The 14,365-nt window shown below is 38.2% G+C and overlaps 1 protein-coding gene across 1 annotated transcript in view; it reads left to right on the plus strand.

Moving 5' to 3' along the window:
* TRPA1 (transient receptor potential cation channel subfamily A member 1) overlaps nt 1-14,031 on the plus strand; it is a 92,639-nt gene extending 78,608 nt beyond the window's left edge. The window contains exons 24-27 of the mRNA XM_007947353.1: nt 3,263-3,331; nt 9,976-10,089; nt 12,437-12,534; nt 13,833-14,031. Coding sequence (XP_007945544.1) covers nt 3,263-3,331; nt 9,976-10,089; nt 12,437-12,534; nt 13,833-14,031 — 480 coding nt within the window. The remainder of the gene's footprint in view (nt 1-3,262; nt 3,332-9,975; nt 10,090-12,436; nt 12,535-13,832) is intronic.
* Nucleotides 14,032-14,365: the final 334 nt, after the last annotated feature.

Below are 14,365 nucleotides of genomic sequence, written 5' to 3' on the forward strand. Positions count from 1 at the left end.
CACTCTATCCAAGATCTCCTACATAGATCCCCCTCCAAGTGTTTGACAGTGGTAGCCAGGCACTGTCTAGTTTTTCTGGTCTCATAGTCATATAGTCTGAGGATTGCATGGTGTACCAGTCATTTGGACTAATTGTTTCCATGCATCTTTTGTTGTCTTCATTCTTATCTACTCTGGATGAAGAGAGACTCATTGCTGCATCTAGATGGCTACTTGCAAGTTTTTAAGATCCCAGCCACTACTTGCCAAAGTAGGAGTTGGAACAATGTTTTGTGTAGTATGTTATGCCAGTTGAACTTGATGTCCCCTGCAACTATGGTCCTGAGCCCACAGGTCCAACTACTCGGTCCCTCTGGGTAGCTGGCTCTGCCCAAGAAGTGACTACAACCTTGTCCCTGGTCAGCTCTACTATATACCTGGGAATTCTTACAGAACATACCAATACACTTGTAAAAACATTGTCTGCCAACGCATGGTCTTGGGCACACTCCCCACTGCATTGACATACCTAAGATTTCAGCCTGTCCACCCGTCTATCCACCCCTTGATCCATGTTTGCCTTCACTGACAACACAGTATTGTATGTGCACAAGGGTTCGTCTTTGTTGTCTGTACCTCCCATGTACCTCTCAATGTCTTCTTCTTCCTCAGTGCCACAGTGTTGATCACTCACATTTGATACATTGCCCTTCACTTCACACAAATAAATTGTCTCTACCTATCTAACAGTGTTCTGCGCCCCCCCCCACTTCCCTCCTACCCCTGGTAACCAACAAAGAAAATTTCCTTCCATATGTAAACCTTTCCTTAACTTTTTACAATAATGGAAAATACAATATTTCTCCTTCTGTGATTGACTTATTTCACTCATCATAATGTTGTCCAAGTTCATCCACATTATGAGGTGTTTTGCAGATTCTACATTATTCTTTAGGGTTGCATAGTATTCCACTGTGTGTATATACCATAGTTTGGTTATCGATTCTTCTGTTAATGGGCACCTAGGTTGTTTCCATCTTTTTGCTATTGTAAATACTGCTATGATGAACATGGGTGTACATGTATCTGTTCTTGTCCTGACTCTCACTTCTTTAGGCTATATACCTACTAATGGAAAGGCTGGGTCAAATGGTATTTCTAATTCCAACTTTTGAAGGAGTTGCCATACTGCTTTCCACAATGGTTGTACCATTTTACAGTCCCACCAGCAGTGTATGAGAGTCCCAATCTCTCCACATTCTCACCAGCATTTGTTTTCTTTCTTGTTGAACTTTGCTACTAGTGCTGGAGCAAGATGGTATCTTCTTGTTGTTTTGATTTGCATCTCTCTAATGGCTAATGATCATGAGCATTTCTTCACATGTTTGTTGGCCACCTGAATATCCTCCATGGTGAAGTGTTCATTCATGTCTTCATGTTTTTTAAATGGATTATTTGTCTTTTTGTTGTGGAGATGTTGGAGTTTTCTATAAGTTCTAGAGATAAGTCCTTTGTCAGATATGTCATTGCCGAATTTTTTTTTTCCCAAACTGTAGGTTCACTTTTGACTCATTTGGAGAAGTCTTTGGAAGCACATAAAAATTTAATTATTAGAAGTTCCCATTATCTGTTTTCTTTTCTGCTGTTTGTGCATTTTGAGTTATGCTTGATAGTCTATTTATGCCATATATAGGGCCCCTAAATTTGTCCCTATTGTTTCCTTGAGGAACTTTATGTTTTAGGTTTCACATTTAAGTCTTTGATCCATCTGGAGTTCGTTTTTGTGTGTGGTGTGAGGACAGATCTTGTTTCATTTTTCTGCAGGTGGATATCCAGTTTTGCCAGCACCATTTATTAAACAAACATTTTCTTCCTCATTTAATGGATTGTGGCCCTTTGTCAAAGATTAGCTGACCATAGGTCAATGGATCTATTTCTGGGTTCTCACTTCTATTCCATTGGTCTATGTGTCTGTCATTGTACCAATACCAGGTAGTTTTGACTACTGTGGCTGTATAGTAGGTTTTGAAATCTGACAATGTGAGACCGACTTTGTTCTTTTTCTTCAATAGTGATTTGCTAATCTGTGTGAGGCAGTAAATTTTTATGGAAGTAGATTGCCCAGTCTTCCTTCTGTGGAGTGGCTGGTAGGTTTGAATTGCCAAGCTTCTGGTCAGCAGTCAAATGCCTTAGTCACTGTGAAAATACAGTAATAATAATTATTTTAGCCTCCTTAATCTTCCTTCATGGGGGAAATGCATTTGTTTAACATTCATTTAGTGCTGGGTTGTGGCAGGCAGTGTGTGTGGCTCTGTCATTGTTGGACCTGTTGTAAACTAGAAAAAACTTCCCCTAAAGCCTTACAAGTTCTTAAAACAAAACATTAAAGTGGCAAATAAAACATACCTGCCAACTATATATGGCTGTCAGTGCTCTAATTTGCAGGCCATGGAATATTACTCTTTTCACTGTTCATTCACAAAGCAAATATTATGTGTACCTACTATGTGTCCTGCACTGTTCTAAGCATTGGGTATAGAGTGGTGACCCAAGTAGAACTCTTGCCCCATGTAGTTAACTGGACTTTCAGCTCCTTGAGAGCAAGACTGGTTTTCTCCTTTCTGGTTACAGCATGCAGGACACAGGCTCAGCACTGGCAGGTACTAAGTAGATAACAAATACATGAGTGGCTGTAACTAATTAATATGTATTAAACAGAACTGAGCTAATAGCTTCCCCTCACCTAATTCTAACTACCATAGATTCCTAAATGGTTTTTACAAGACCTTCACCTACCCTTGAAGTGTAACTTTCCCTGTCAACATATACAAGATACAAACTCGTTTCTTCACTTTAATGTTTTAACTTTCCCATGTTGTCAAGTCAGTATTATCTTCCTTAGATCATAAACTCCTGAAGTTTTCCACCATGTTGTATGGCTGAACCAACTTGCATTTGATATCTCATTACTCCTGTCCTCTCCAACATGTATCACATATTTTTATTTTAAAGTGAAATGAATTCCGGATTATATTGAGTCTGTCAAGTTTTCATGATAACACTTAGGATTACTAGACCCGCCAATGTGGACATCCCTGTTGCAAAAGTATATAGGTTTTTCAGTTTTCTTTCAAGTGTATTATTAAAGCATTTTGACCTCATTATTGATAAGTTACATGCCCACTCCCTCACTTACCTGTCAAAAGTTAACCAGCAAGACTTTACATGTATTCTTAGATAAACCATAAAACTGGTAATGATTCAATGCTATGTTATCCTGCAGATTGGTTTGGCAGTTGGTGACATTGCTGAGGTACAAAAACATGCATTATTGAAGAGGATTGCTATGCAGGTGACTGTTATATTTGACACTTATAGAAATTAGCACCATTGTAATTGTTCATATATAAGATTAACTAATTTTCTGAGAACTTAGTAATTTTATACAGATATTTTCTCAATACTGAGAAGTAACATACCATGCCTGATTGTATGTTCTCTGGTCTATTCTTCAAAATGATTAAAAAAAAAAAAATGATAACATGTTTCTGGTTACCTAGTGCTGCTCTGACAAGAATATATACCACAAATGGGATGACCTTAACAAACAGGAGTTTATTCTCTTACAGTTTGGAGGCTTTAAGTCCAAGTTCAAAGTGCCAGGCTCTAGGGGCTGAGTGAAAGCCCCTCAACCTCGGGGTCCAGCTCTGCCTCCTGCTCCTGGCCCACTGAAGTTAGAGGCATTTATTCACTCAGACAGCTGCTGGCTGCTGAGGCTGACAAATCCAAGATTGACAGGTCATTAATGGAAGTCCATTTAAGTCCCAAGGTTGGCAGAGCATGGCAGGCTGCTGAACAACAATATGGCTACATGCAGGGTCCAAGCGTGCCATAAACTAGAGACCATTCCCAAAGCTACTGCTTATATACAGGAAGCAGACCACTACCCAAAGGCAGCTACTCAGCTGCTTGTGGTAGATTCCACCATGGAGTTGATTACCAGTCTCATTATGGGGAATACTACATCCAGCTGCCCAGCCACTCAACCAGCCCTAGCCAAGTTGACACAAAAACAGAACCACTACATGATAAAGAAAAAATGACCCAGAAAAATCTAAGCAGAGAACTGGGAAATTACCCATGAAGGCCTCTTTTCATGTCAGCTTGTGGCCACCCAGATGCTGCTGGGCCAAGAACATCCCAGGCACTGAGTGATATGTCTGTCACAGCCCAACTGTTTAAAGGACTTCTTCATACATTGGCCATGGAATTGCAAGGTCTCCTCAGTGTATTTATACTGAAATTTTTACCATGATAGCTCTCTCTCTCTCTCTCTCTCACACACACACACTCTCTCTCTCTCTCTCTTTCTCTCTCTCACTCAGTGTCTCACTCTCTCGTTTCGCTAAATGATTTGATTTGAAATTTGCTAGAGTTGAAATTTTAGGATGGGCCTTTGGCTGCTGAATCTTGTGAGGTAGTTCCCCGTCATCTTAGTTTTCTACATTCTTGCTTACTTTGTTTCTAAATCTCAAATTTGAATGAGAATCTTTCATGTTTCAAAATCATCTCATGGACAATTGAATACATGCATTCAGAAAGCAGGACCAGTTTAAAGGCCCATTATTGTTGTTGTTGTTGTTATGTGCCGTCGAGTCGGCCCCGACTCATAGCGACCCCTCCTTGGGTTTCCGAGGCAGTATCACTACGGAAGTAGGATTGCCCAACCTTCCTTCCGAGGAGTAGCTGGTGGGTTTGAACCGCCAGCCGTCTGGTTAGCAGGCAAGTGTCTTAGCCACTATGCTACCAGAGCTCCCAAGGCCCATTATAGATAAAGAAAAAACTCTTACTAAGATATATAGCCTTCTCTTCACACATATGTCACACTACTTTCTTCTCTGTTATTCATTCATCTATACATTGACATTTGTATTTTTAAAAAAAACAATATTCCAGTACATGGTATGTGCAAAGTACAGTGTAATTTATCATAAGAATGCAAAGGAATTAAAGGGATGTAATCCTTTAATTAGTAAGTTTAATGTACAGAGCACACCAATTAAACATTGAGTATGACATATCAATATTCAACTCAAAACCATTTTATGTATGAAGTAATAGTAACAGCAATAGTAACAACTGTTTATGGAGAGCTTTCTTTGTGCCAGGCATTCTGTTGAGGATTTTATATCCATAATCTCATTTAATCCTCATAAAGACTGTATTACAAAGATCCTCTTCTTATCCTGATTTTAAAAATACAGGGAAACAGATAACTTAGAGTGATTAAGTCACTTCATAAGTGAAACAGCTGGGATTTGAACCCAGGACTTGTCCAACTTCAAAGTTCATGCTCTTAGACATGATACTTTGTGACTTAGCTTGCATATTACATGGCACCAGTGCAAAGACCAAAGAAGAACTGATCTTTGTGTTATGCTGTTGGAAAAGAATATTGATTATACCATGAACTGCCAGAGAATGAACAAATCTGTCTTGGAAGAAATACAGCCATAATGCCCCTTAGAAATGAGAATGGTGAGACTTGGTCTCCAGTACTTTGGACATGTTATCAGGAGGGACCAGTCCCTAGAGAAGGATATCATGATTGGTAAAGTAGAGAGTGAGGAAAAAGAGGAAGATCTTCAACAAGATGGATTGACATAGTTCTTGCAACAATGGGCTCAAACATAGCAATTGTTGTGAGGCTGTTACAGAACTGGGCCATGTTTTGTTCTCTTGTACATAAGGTTGCTATGAGTCAGAACCAACTCCATGGCACCTAACAACAACCATCCAAAGAGACTGGGGCATTAAAGAACAAAAACATAAGAACTAATTGGCTAAATTATGAGGCACAAAACTAAGTAAATGCAAAAATAACTAAGGGGATACTACATGGAAGGACTGACATGTGAGATGGACATTGAAGGATTTGAGAGGTAGGGAGGCTATTCTAGAAAGAAGAGCATGAGCAAAGGTCCAAAGGCCTTTGCTAGGGGACCATGGCTATGGAGCAGTAACTGGGAGGATGGCTCATGTTAGAGGGTAATGAGGTTGCCCCAGATAATGAAGGGTTTTGTTAAAACATAACAAAGGAAAAATAAAACTTAGCTTTGAAAGAAAGAACAGTTAAAGATGAAGTGCTTCAGGTTATTTTGATAGTAAGTGGATAGTTATTATCAACCCTTACGAAGAATAGTAACAAAATGATAATGGTATTTAAGATGGTCTGTTACTATCTTGGCTTAGTGGGGAAAGATTGGAGAAGAGAAGAGCAAATGACAGGTTATTACATAAACAAAGATGGAGTTGTGGACTCAAGGTATGGTTGATAAGGAGAGGAAAAGGGGTATGTAAACACTCATGGCAGGCATTTTAGTGGTGCTTCTTAACTAAAAACTAAAAACTCTTGAAAATATGAAGGAAATAATAAAAAGAAGAAAATGAGCAACAGCACTAGATAAAACTTCTGGGAGAAAGACCACCAAACTGCAGTGTCAGTGGGATTAGTTTGGAAAGCATAATCCTGTATTCTGTTTTCTCTGCTCCCTGAAACAGTATAGCATAAAGAGTTGTGAAAGAGACAGCCAAAGCAAGTATTTCCATATTATCTGTTCCCCATTTCGAATCAAGAACAGCATTGCCTAGAAAACCAGGAATCCATTCTCCTATTTTCCATGAGTTGTTATTTGATCAACTCTCTGCATCCATTCAAAAGCCTAAGTCTTAGGATGCAACAGAACCCAGGACCTGAAGAGACAGGTAGTAATGCATTTTACATGCGGACATTTGGTCCTCTCAGAAAGTCAGCTGGGACTCAGGTAGAGATAGAAAGATCCCTGGGAGCAGTGCATGCTGGGGGATGTATTCATTGCATAAACTGAAAGTTCCTCAGAGACAGATTATGAGTATCTGGGAGCTCTTTGGTTGTTTTTTCAGTATTGGTATTCCCAACTACTAGCACTATGCTGGCAGCTGTAGACACTTCATAAACTCTCTCTCTCTCTCTCTCTAACTACCTGTCTATCTATAATAAGGAAAGAAAACTCATGGAGTACATCTTAATCTTCAATGTGACAAACCCAATAGTTAGAGGAGGCAAAGATGCTTCCTTACTTCAGTATGGTCACATTCAGTGGATCCCACAAGACCAAGATTAGAATCAGAGCTTTGCTTGCTAACTTCCTTTGAGACTCTATTTAAAAGAGACAATCCACCAGCTCTAATGTAGATAGTGAGCAGAGTCAGGGTACACCATGTACTGTATCAAACACTGTGCCTAAATTGATCCTTCCTAAATAACTTTGAGTAGGTAAATAATAATGTATGACCTATGAAAAATAAATATGGAAAGGGAAAAGGAATATTACCCTAAAGAGCTAAGAGAAAAAGAAGACCCTAAAAATTATTTGTTATAAAAAGGAAAGAAACACTTCTACTCCTTATTGTCAATAAAACATAAGAAAACTTAGCATTTTTTTTTTTAATCTGGAAGTTAAAAGGAGAGAAAAATCAAGAGGAAGGTAGAAATGAAAGAGCCTTAGATGAAATAATAAGAAAAACAGGAAGAGAATCTCAAATATAATAGCAGCTTTAAAATCTAAATTTGAGATAGTGAAAAGAAGAAGTGATGATAAAGAAAATCCAATTGACAATGTGAAGGTTGCACTTAAGAATATCTAAACTACATTAAAAATTTAGAGATGAAGGGAAATTTATATAAAGATAAGGAGAGTAGGATTGAAATTTTAACTAGTATCTATTCCCAAATAATGCGAAAAAGAAAAAGTTATTAGAAGTTAAAGTGAAATTTCAGATCAAGAACGCTCACTATATATCCGGTAAAATTAATGAAAAGGGACTCACTCCTCAGCATATCTTCACAACAGTTTTGATGATTAAGGATTAAGGGGAAAAACATGGCAGAAATTCTCAAGCATAAATCAAAGGAACAAAAAAACATGCCTACTTCAAAATTCTCTGAAATATAAAAGGCCAGGTCTTGATGGAGGAGATGGCAAGGAGTTTTGAAGGCAAAATGTTACAACATCAAGAATTATATGCCAACTAAGTTATTACTCATGCGTGAAGGCTAATGAGTTATTTTTAGACTTATTAGGTCTCCAAAAATGATCTATTAGGATCCACAGAGGCCAAGTAAGAAATAAATCAAAGTTAACAACTCTAAGGAATTAGTATAAAAGCAATGGTGGTAAACACTGACTCCAATTAAACAATCAAACTTGTGTGAATAATTACATATGTGTAATAATAGATATATGTGTAATAATTATATATTAGGTGTAAAAATATAAGATATTTAGCAGAAGAAAATTTTGTATTTTAAAAAAGTCTAGCAATCATAGGTTCTCCTTCCAGACTTAGTTGTAAAAGGCAGGAAGTAGAGGAAAGAAGAACAAAGAAATAAAAGAACATTTAAATCTCTAATTTCTACAGGAGAGAGTTAAAAGTTACTACTCTTCTTTGATTTTGTTATTATAGAATATTGATTTGATTATGAATTACATCAACTTACAGATATCAAGTAATATAATCAGTAATAGGATGTTAATCTTTTGAATCAAAAAGAATAAAAGCAAGCACAATTAGTATATATATTATACTAATTGTATAAGCACAATTATGGGAGCTCTGGTAGCATAGTGCCTAAGGCACTTGACTGCTACCAGAAGACTGGCAGTTCAAACCCACCAGTCACTCCTTGGAAGGAAGGTTGGGCAATCTACTTCCATAAGTAATATCGCCTCAGAAACCCAAGGAGGGGTTGCTGTGAGTCAGGTCTGACTCGACGGTACATAACAACAGCAACAACAAGCACAATTATAAGTATAGAGACATAAACACATATACGATAAACAGCAAGAAAGTGGAAATGAAACAAAATATAAGAACAAAAAGGATGATGGAATTAGGATCAAACTGTATAGTAATTGTAATTCTTTCATTCAATAGATACTTATTGAGAAATTATTATGTGCCAGGCACTATTCTAGGAGCTGGAGATTCAACAGAAAACAGGAAAAGATATGTAGCTTCTGTTCTTCTGGGAGACCAAAGACACTAAGTAATAAAGAAAATATATAATATGTTAAATGGTGATAAACACTGAAAATAGCAGAGAAGACAGATAGGGAGTGTGCTATATGGGGGCTGAGGGCTATAGTTTTAAACAGTGTGATCAGGGATGTCCTTACCCTCTCACTACTTATCAATATACATCAGTTAAAGGACTGTATTAAAAAGCATGTGTCTCAGATTAGAAAGTAAAATCTTATTACATGGTGATTACAATAAGCACATATAAACAACAGACACAAAGGACTATTAAAAAAATGAAAGGTTAAAAATAAGTTTGACAAACACACAGAAAGATTGACAATATAAGAATTAAAATGCAAAGTAAAATTATTAAACAAGACAAAAGACTTTATCTCTAGAAAACACACATTATTCTTAAAAGACATCATATATAAACTATTTTGCACCTAATAGCACAGCATTAAAGATTTCTAAAATGCTCTTAGACACACTAGTTCTAAGACTTTTACTGGTTGTCTTTATATTCTCCCAGCTTCCTCTCTTTTGTTAAAACACTCCCATTCCCCAGTATCGTCCACTCCAAGAGTGTTGTAAATAAGAAGAAAAAGTAAGTCTTTTTCTTCTTTCTATCGCCAGTGTCTCTCCCACTTCCCTGTACAATAACTATCTGCTGATATAAATTGAATTTCTTCTTTAAAAAAACTTGCCCAACAGCTGCAGATTGCTACCTTTGTCTGTCTTATCGGTGGATGAGGTGAGAGGTGGGGGCAGATGACTGGGGGCTGGGGCTCAGGAGACCCATCCAGCCCAGCTGCTTGGACATAATTCAGCATATATGAGTCAGGTTTCATTTTGCTGTATTAGTGATTACTCTGTTCTGTGTAAAGATTCCAGATGCTAACTAATGTTTCAATAACTCACAATGAATTTTAGGTGAAACTTCATACCAGCTTAGAGAAGAAGCTGCCGATCTGGTTCCTACGCAAAGTGGATCAGCCGAGCATCACCGTGTACCCCAACAGACCCAGATACCAGGGAGGGTTAATAGTAAGTGCAGTGTGGCAATTACCTGCATAAGTAACATCATCCTACTTGGCACTCATTTTGTGCTGTCCTTAAGGATACCCTTTTACAGACTTTGTGTCTGCTCTGCTTGTGGAAAAGAAATAGTTGAAGTGAAGGTGATAGGCAAGGGAGAGGGAGACATTTGCTTTCCTCTTCCAGGAGGCTCCTGTAACATCTGTGTTGAATACACACCACGTCCCTGGGAGAGCAGGTGGGTGTGTGATTCAGCTGTGCCATTCAAGTGGTTCTTTGTGTGTGTGTCTGTGTGTGTGCAAGTTTACTTTGTTTTTCTTTATCACATACTAATATTTTTGTGCAGGTGTGTGTGTGTGCATGGTTAAGCATTATAGGAAATACACAAAATGATCAAACTCTAGGTAGAATATATGACCCTGAGCCCAAAAGAACTAGATGGTGTTCTGTGTAAAGATTCCAGATGTTAACTAATGATTCTTATCAATAACTACCACGGTCAACCACTCGGAGATCTATGCAGGAGATTCTGGATAGAGTGGGAGAACAATGTGGAACAAAACTCAAAATCATAAAAAAAAAAAAAAAAAAAGACCAAGTTTGCTGGTCTGATAGAGCCTGGTGAGACTCCTGAGACTATGGACCTTGGCTGCTCTTCAGGTCTGGAATTGAACTCACTCCTGTGGCTTCCAGCCAAATAGCAGACAGGCATATGGGCTGAATCAGGTAGCTACACTACTTGGAGTGATCAAGCATAGGAGAACAGAAGGGCAGTATTTGCAGAGGGAGACAGCTCCAGGTTGCAGGAGTGCATGGGAGGGAAGAACACAGGGAAGAGGTAACTCTGGGGAGGAAGTGGGAAGAGAGTTGTTACATTGTGGGAAATTGTAGTCAATGACTTGAGACTAAATGTATATGAACTGCTGTATGGAAAGTGAATTTTCTCTGTCAACTTTCACCCAAATCACAATAAAAATTAAAAAGAAAAAGTCTAAGCAGAAGCCATGATAATGGGATAATGCATGATAATGGGAAAAAGCGTATACTAAAGTGTCAGAAGACCTGGATGCTAATGCTGACCATGCCTTGGATTCCCCCAGCCTTAATGAGTGCTCTTTCTGAGTTTGTTGCAGGCTAATTTTCCTCTGTGTAATCATAAAACGATGAAGTCAATCTGAGCATTGGGCTAGACTGCCTTCTAAATCTACACTCCTGCCCTGATTTCACTCATATCCATAGTTGAAATTACTACCTAACCACAGAATGGTCAGCAAGTAATTCTCCTTTGAGTTCCAGACCCATACATCCAGCAACCTCGCTGACATCTCCATTTATATGTCTCACAGGCCTCTATGCAGCATATTGAAAACAGACTCATGGTCTTCACTCCTCCCATGCTCCACTCCTCCCCACACCTGTTGTAGAAAAAGTGAAAGAAGCCGGTCCTTCTTCAGAGTTCCTTAGCTCAATTAATATCAACGCTATTCATTTGCCTGTGCACCCAGCCTCTCAGGAGCCTTAACACCTCCCTACTTTCCCTGTCTCCGCTCATGTCCGCTCAGTACCCTTGTTTTGTCCACTTGACCTCCAGGATGGCCTGTACAAATTCCTACCTTCCCTTGCCTGGATTCCTTAGAAATACCTGATTACTGGTCATTTCACATCTGCCTTTGAGCCTCTCCAGTCTGTCCATATTTAATCCCACTGCCGTCGAGTCAATTCTGACTCATGGCAAGGCTACAGGACTGAGTAGAAGTGCCCCATAGAGTTTCCAATGCTGAAGCAGACTGCCTAACCTTCTCTACTGGAGAAGCTGGTAGGTTCAAACTGCTGACCGTTTGGTTAGCAGGCGAGCACTTTAATCATTGTGCCATCAGGGATCCTATCTATGGTTTTAAAAACACTAAATTAAAACAAAAATTAATGAGATAAGTTTTTGGAAATTTCCCCATGTGAAATTTTTTTGGTTGACTCTGGTGTTGCATAACGATGCAGAGCAGCTTGTACGAGTTAACGAACAATCCTATATGGAGAGACTCCACTTACAATGAATGTTTTTCCTGGGAATTATAAAGTGATTCAGTCAAGGCCTTCCTAAACAATCACCAACCCCAGGTTACTCCTTCTTCTATATTATTTCTAGATCTTGCACTTTCTTTTACTATAATATATATGGCTTTGTTTTAGAACTCTTCACATTCCTGTTTCTTGTAACAGACTTTGAGCTCCTCGAGGTTCAAAGCTTTGTCTTGTGACTATTTATGCAATTGGCGCAATGACTGAGTCATGGCACATATTCAAGAAATGTTTCCTGAATTGAGTTCGATTTGAATAACTATTATATTTTATCTCACAGTGTATATTTCATTGTATGTTCTCCATCCAAGAAACAAGACAAGAAGTACCAAATGTCGATACATCTTTAGAAACAGAAATATTGAAGCAGAAGTACAGGTCTGTCTTTTTCCTTCTATCTATATTTGAGAAACTTAAAATTCTTAAATAATGATGAATGACATAAGGTTATATTGTTTATTTATCTTGTATATTAAGTCACCGGGGGCAGTAGTGGCTCAGTGGCAGAATTCTCACCTTCCCTGAGGGAGACTGAAGTTTGACTCCCGGCTGTTTCAGCTGCCAACTCAGCCTCCACTTGTCTGTCATTAGAGGCCTGCATGTTACATTGATGCTGAACACATTTCAGAGGAGCTTCCAAAAGAAGACAGATGTAGAAGGAAGTTCTGGTGATTTACTTCTGAAAATCAGCCAGTGGAACCCTATAGATCACCACAGTCCAATCCTGTTGGCATGAGATTGCCGTGGGTTCAGGGTTGACTCAACAGCAGCTAATAACAACATATTAAGTCATGCTTTATTGATGATGCTAGTATGTCAAAAATCAGGAGACATTTTTTAGAGCTAACAACTTATTTACTGCTATAGATCAATCACTTTGCCTTCTAAGAAGTAAGTAAATGAAAATTAAAGTGCTGATTTCCTTAATATTAGGGGCAATGACTTAAAATGTGTTCATGAACCACCTGCATTCATACTTCATGCATCAAAGTTCTGAAGTTCTTGGCTTTTGAGAATCCAGGAAGAAGCTATATACAAATGTGTGCTTGTAAAGCATGAGGGCTTTAGGATTAGTTTATCTGAGTTGAAAGACCTACTCCACTACTTACTGTGTGACTCTGAGCAAGTTACTTAACCAATCTGTGCAACAGTTTTTTAATCTTTAAAATGAGAACAAAAAATAATCTAGCTATTAACTAATAGTGTAATATCAGGAAAAATCACTTAAACTTTCTGTTGCCTTGGAAATTTTTAGGGATCTACCCAGTTCTAAAATTCTGTGATGATTTATTTTGGCAAACTTCAAAAACATGTATTCCATAAGGATTATGGGAGCTCTGTGTAGTGCCTAAGGCATTTGACTGCTAACCAGAAGGCTGGTGGTTCAAACCCACCAGCCACTCCTCAGAAGGAAGGCTGGACAATCTATTCCCATAGAGATACTACCTCAGAAACCCAAGGAGGGGTCGCTATGAGTCAAATCGACTTGACAGCAGTGAGGTTTTTTTTAATAAGGATTATGTCTCCCCTGAGGACATAACCTGAGCATAATAAATCTGATATAGAACACTTGTCATACCTAGGCCCTCCTATACTCAGAGGGGCTGAAAATATAATTGGAAAACAATTCATTATATATATGTATGTATGTATGTATGTATGTATATGTCTTTTAGGTTAAAGGATCTCACTTCTCTTCAGGAAAAACAGTTTGAGCTCATTAAACTCATCATTCAGAAAATGGAGATCATCTCAGAGACAGAGGATGAAGATAACCACAATTCTTTTCAAGATAAGTTTAAAAAACAGCAGCTAGAACAAGGGAATAGCAAATGGAATTCTGTGTTGAGAGCAGTAAAGGCACAGTGTTCTTAGCACTCATTTAATTTAAATTGGAATCTAGTTTTCAACTTGGAAACAGTGAGAAAGAGGGAAAATTCTGATTCTAATTTCACTCCATGTGAAACCATGGATCCTTCATTGTATAGAGAAGTAAACAATCTCTTTCTGTTTATTCATATTTTTCTGTCAGTGGCTGTTCTGGGGAATATTCTCACTGATATGTTCAAGGTAGACATTACTCCTTAGTTTTTGAATACATAGACATATAATTTACTAGAATGTACATTTTTAATGATAAGGCATAATAAACGTAACTACTAGTCTCAAATGCAAATGTCACTACTGGATTCCTACTCAATAATGATCT

Source organism: Orycteropus afer, unplaced genomic scaffold, assembly GCF_000298275.1.
Source record: "Orycteropus afer afer isolate SDZICR_OR568_19922 unplaced genomic scaffold, OryAfe1.0 scaffold00181, whole genome shotgun sequence".
NCBI classification, from domain to species: domain Eukaryota; kingdom Metazoa; phylum Chordata; class Mammalia; order Tubulidentata; family Orycteropodidae; genus Orycteropus; species Orycteropus afer.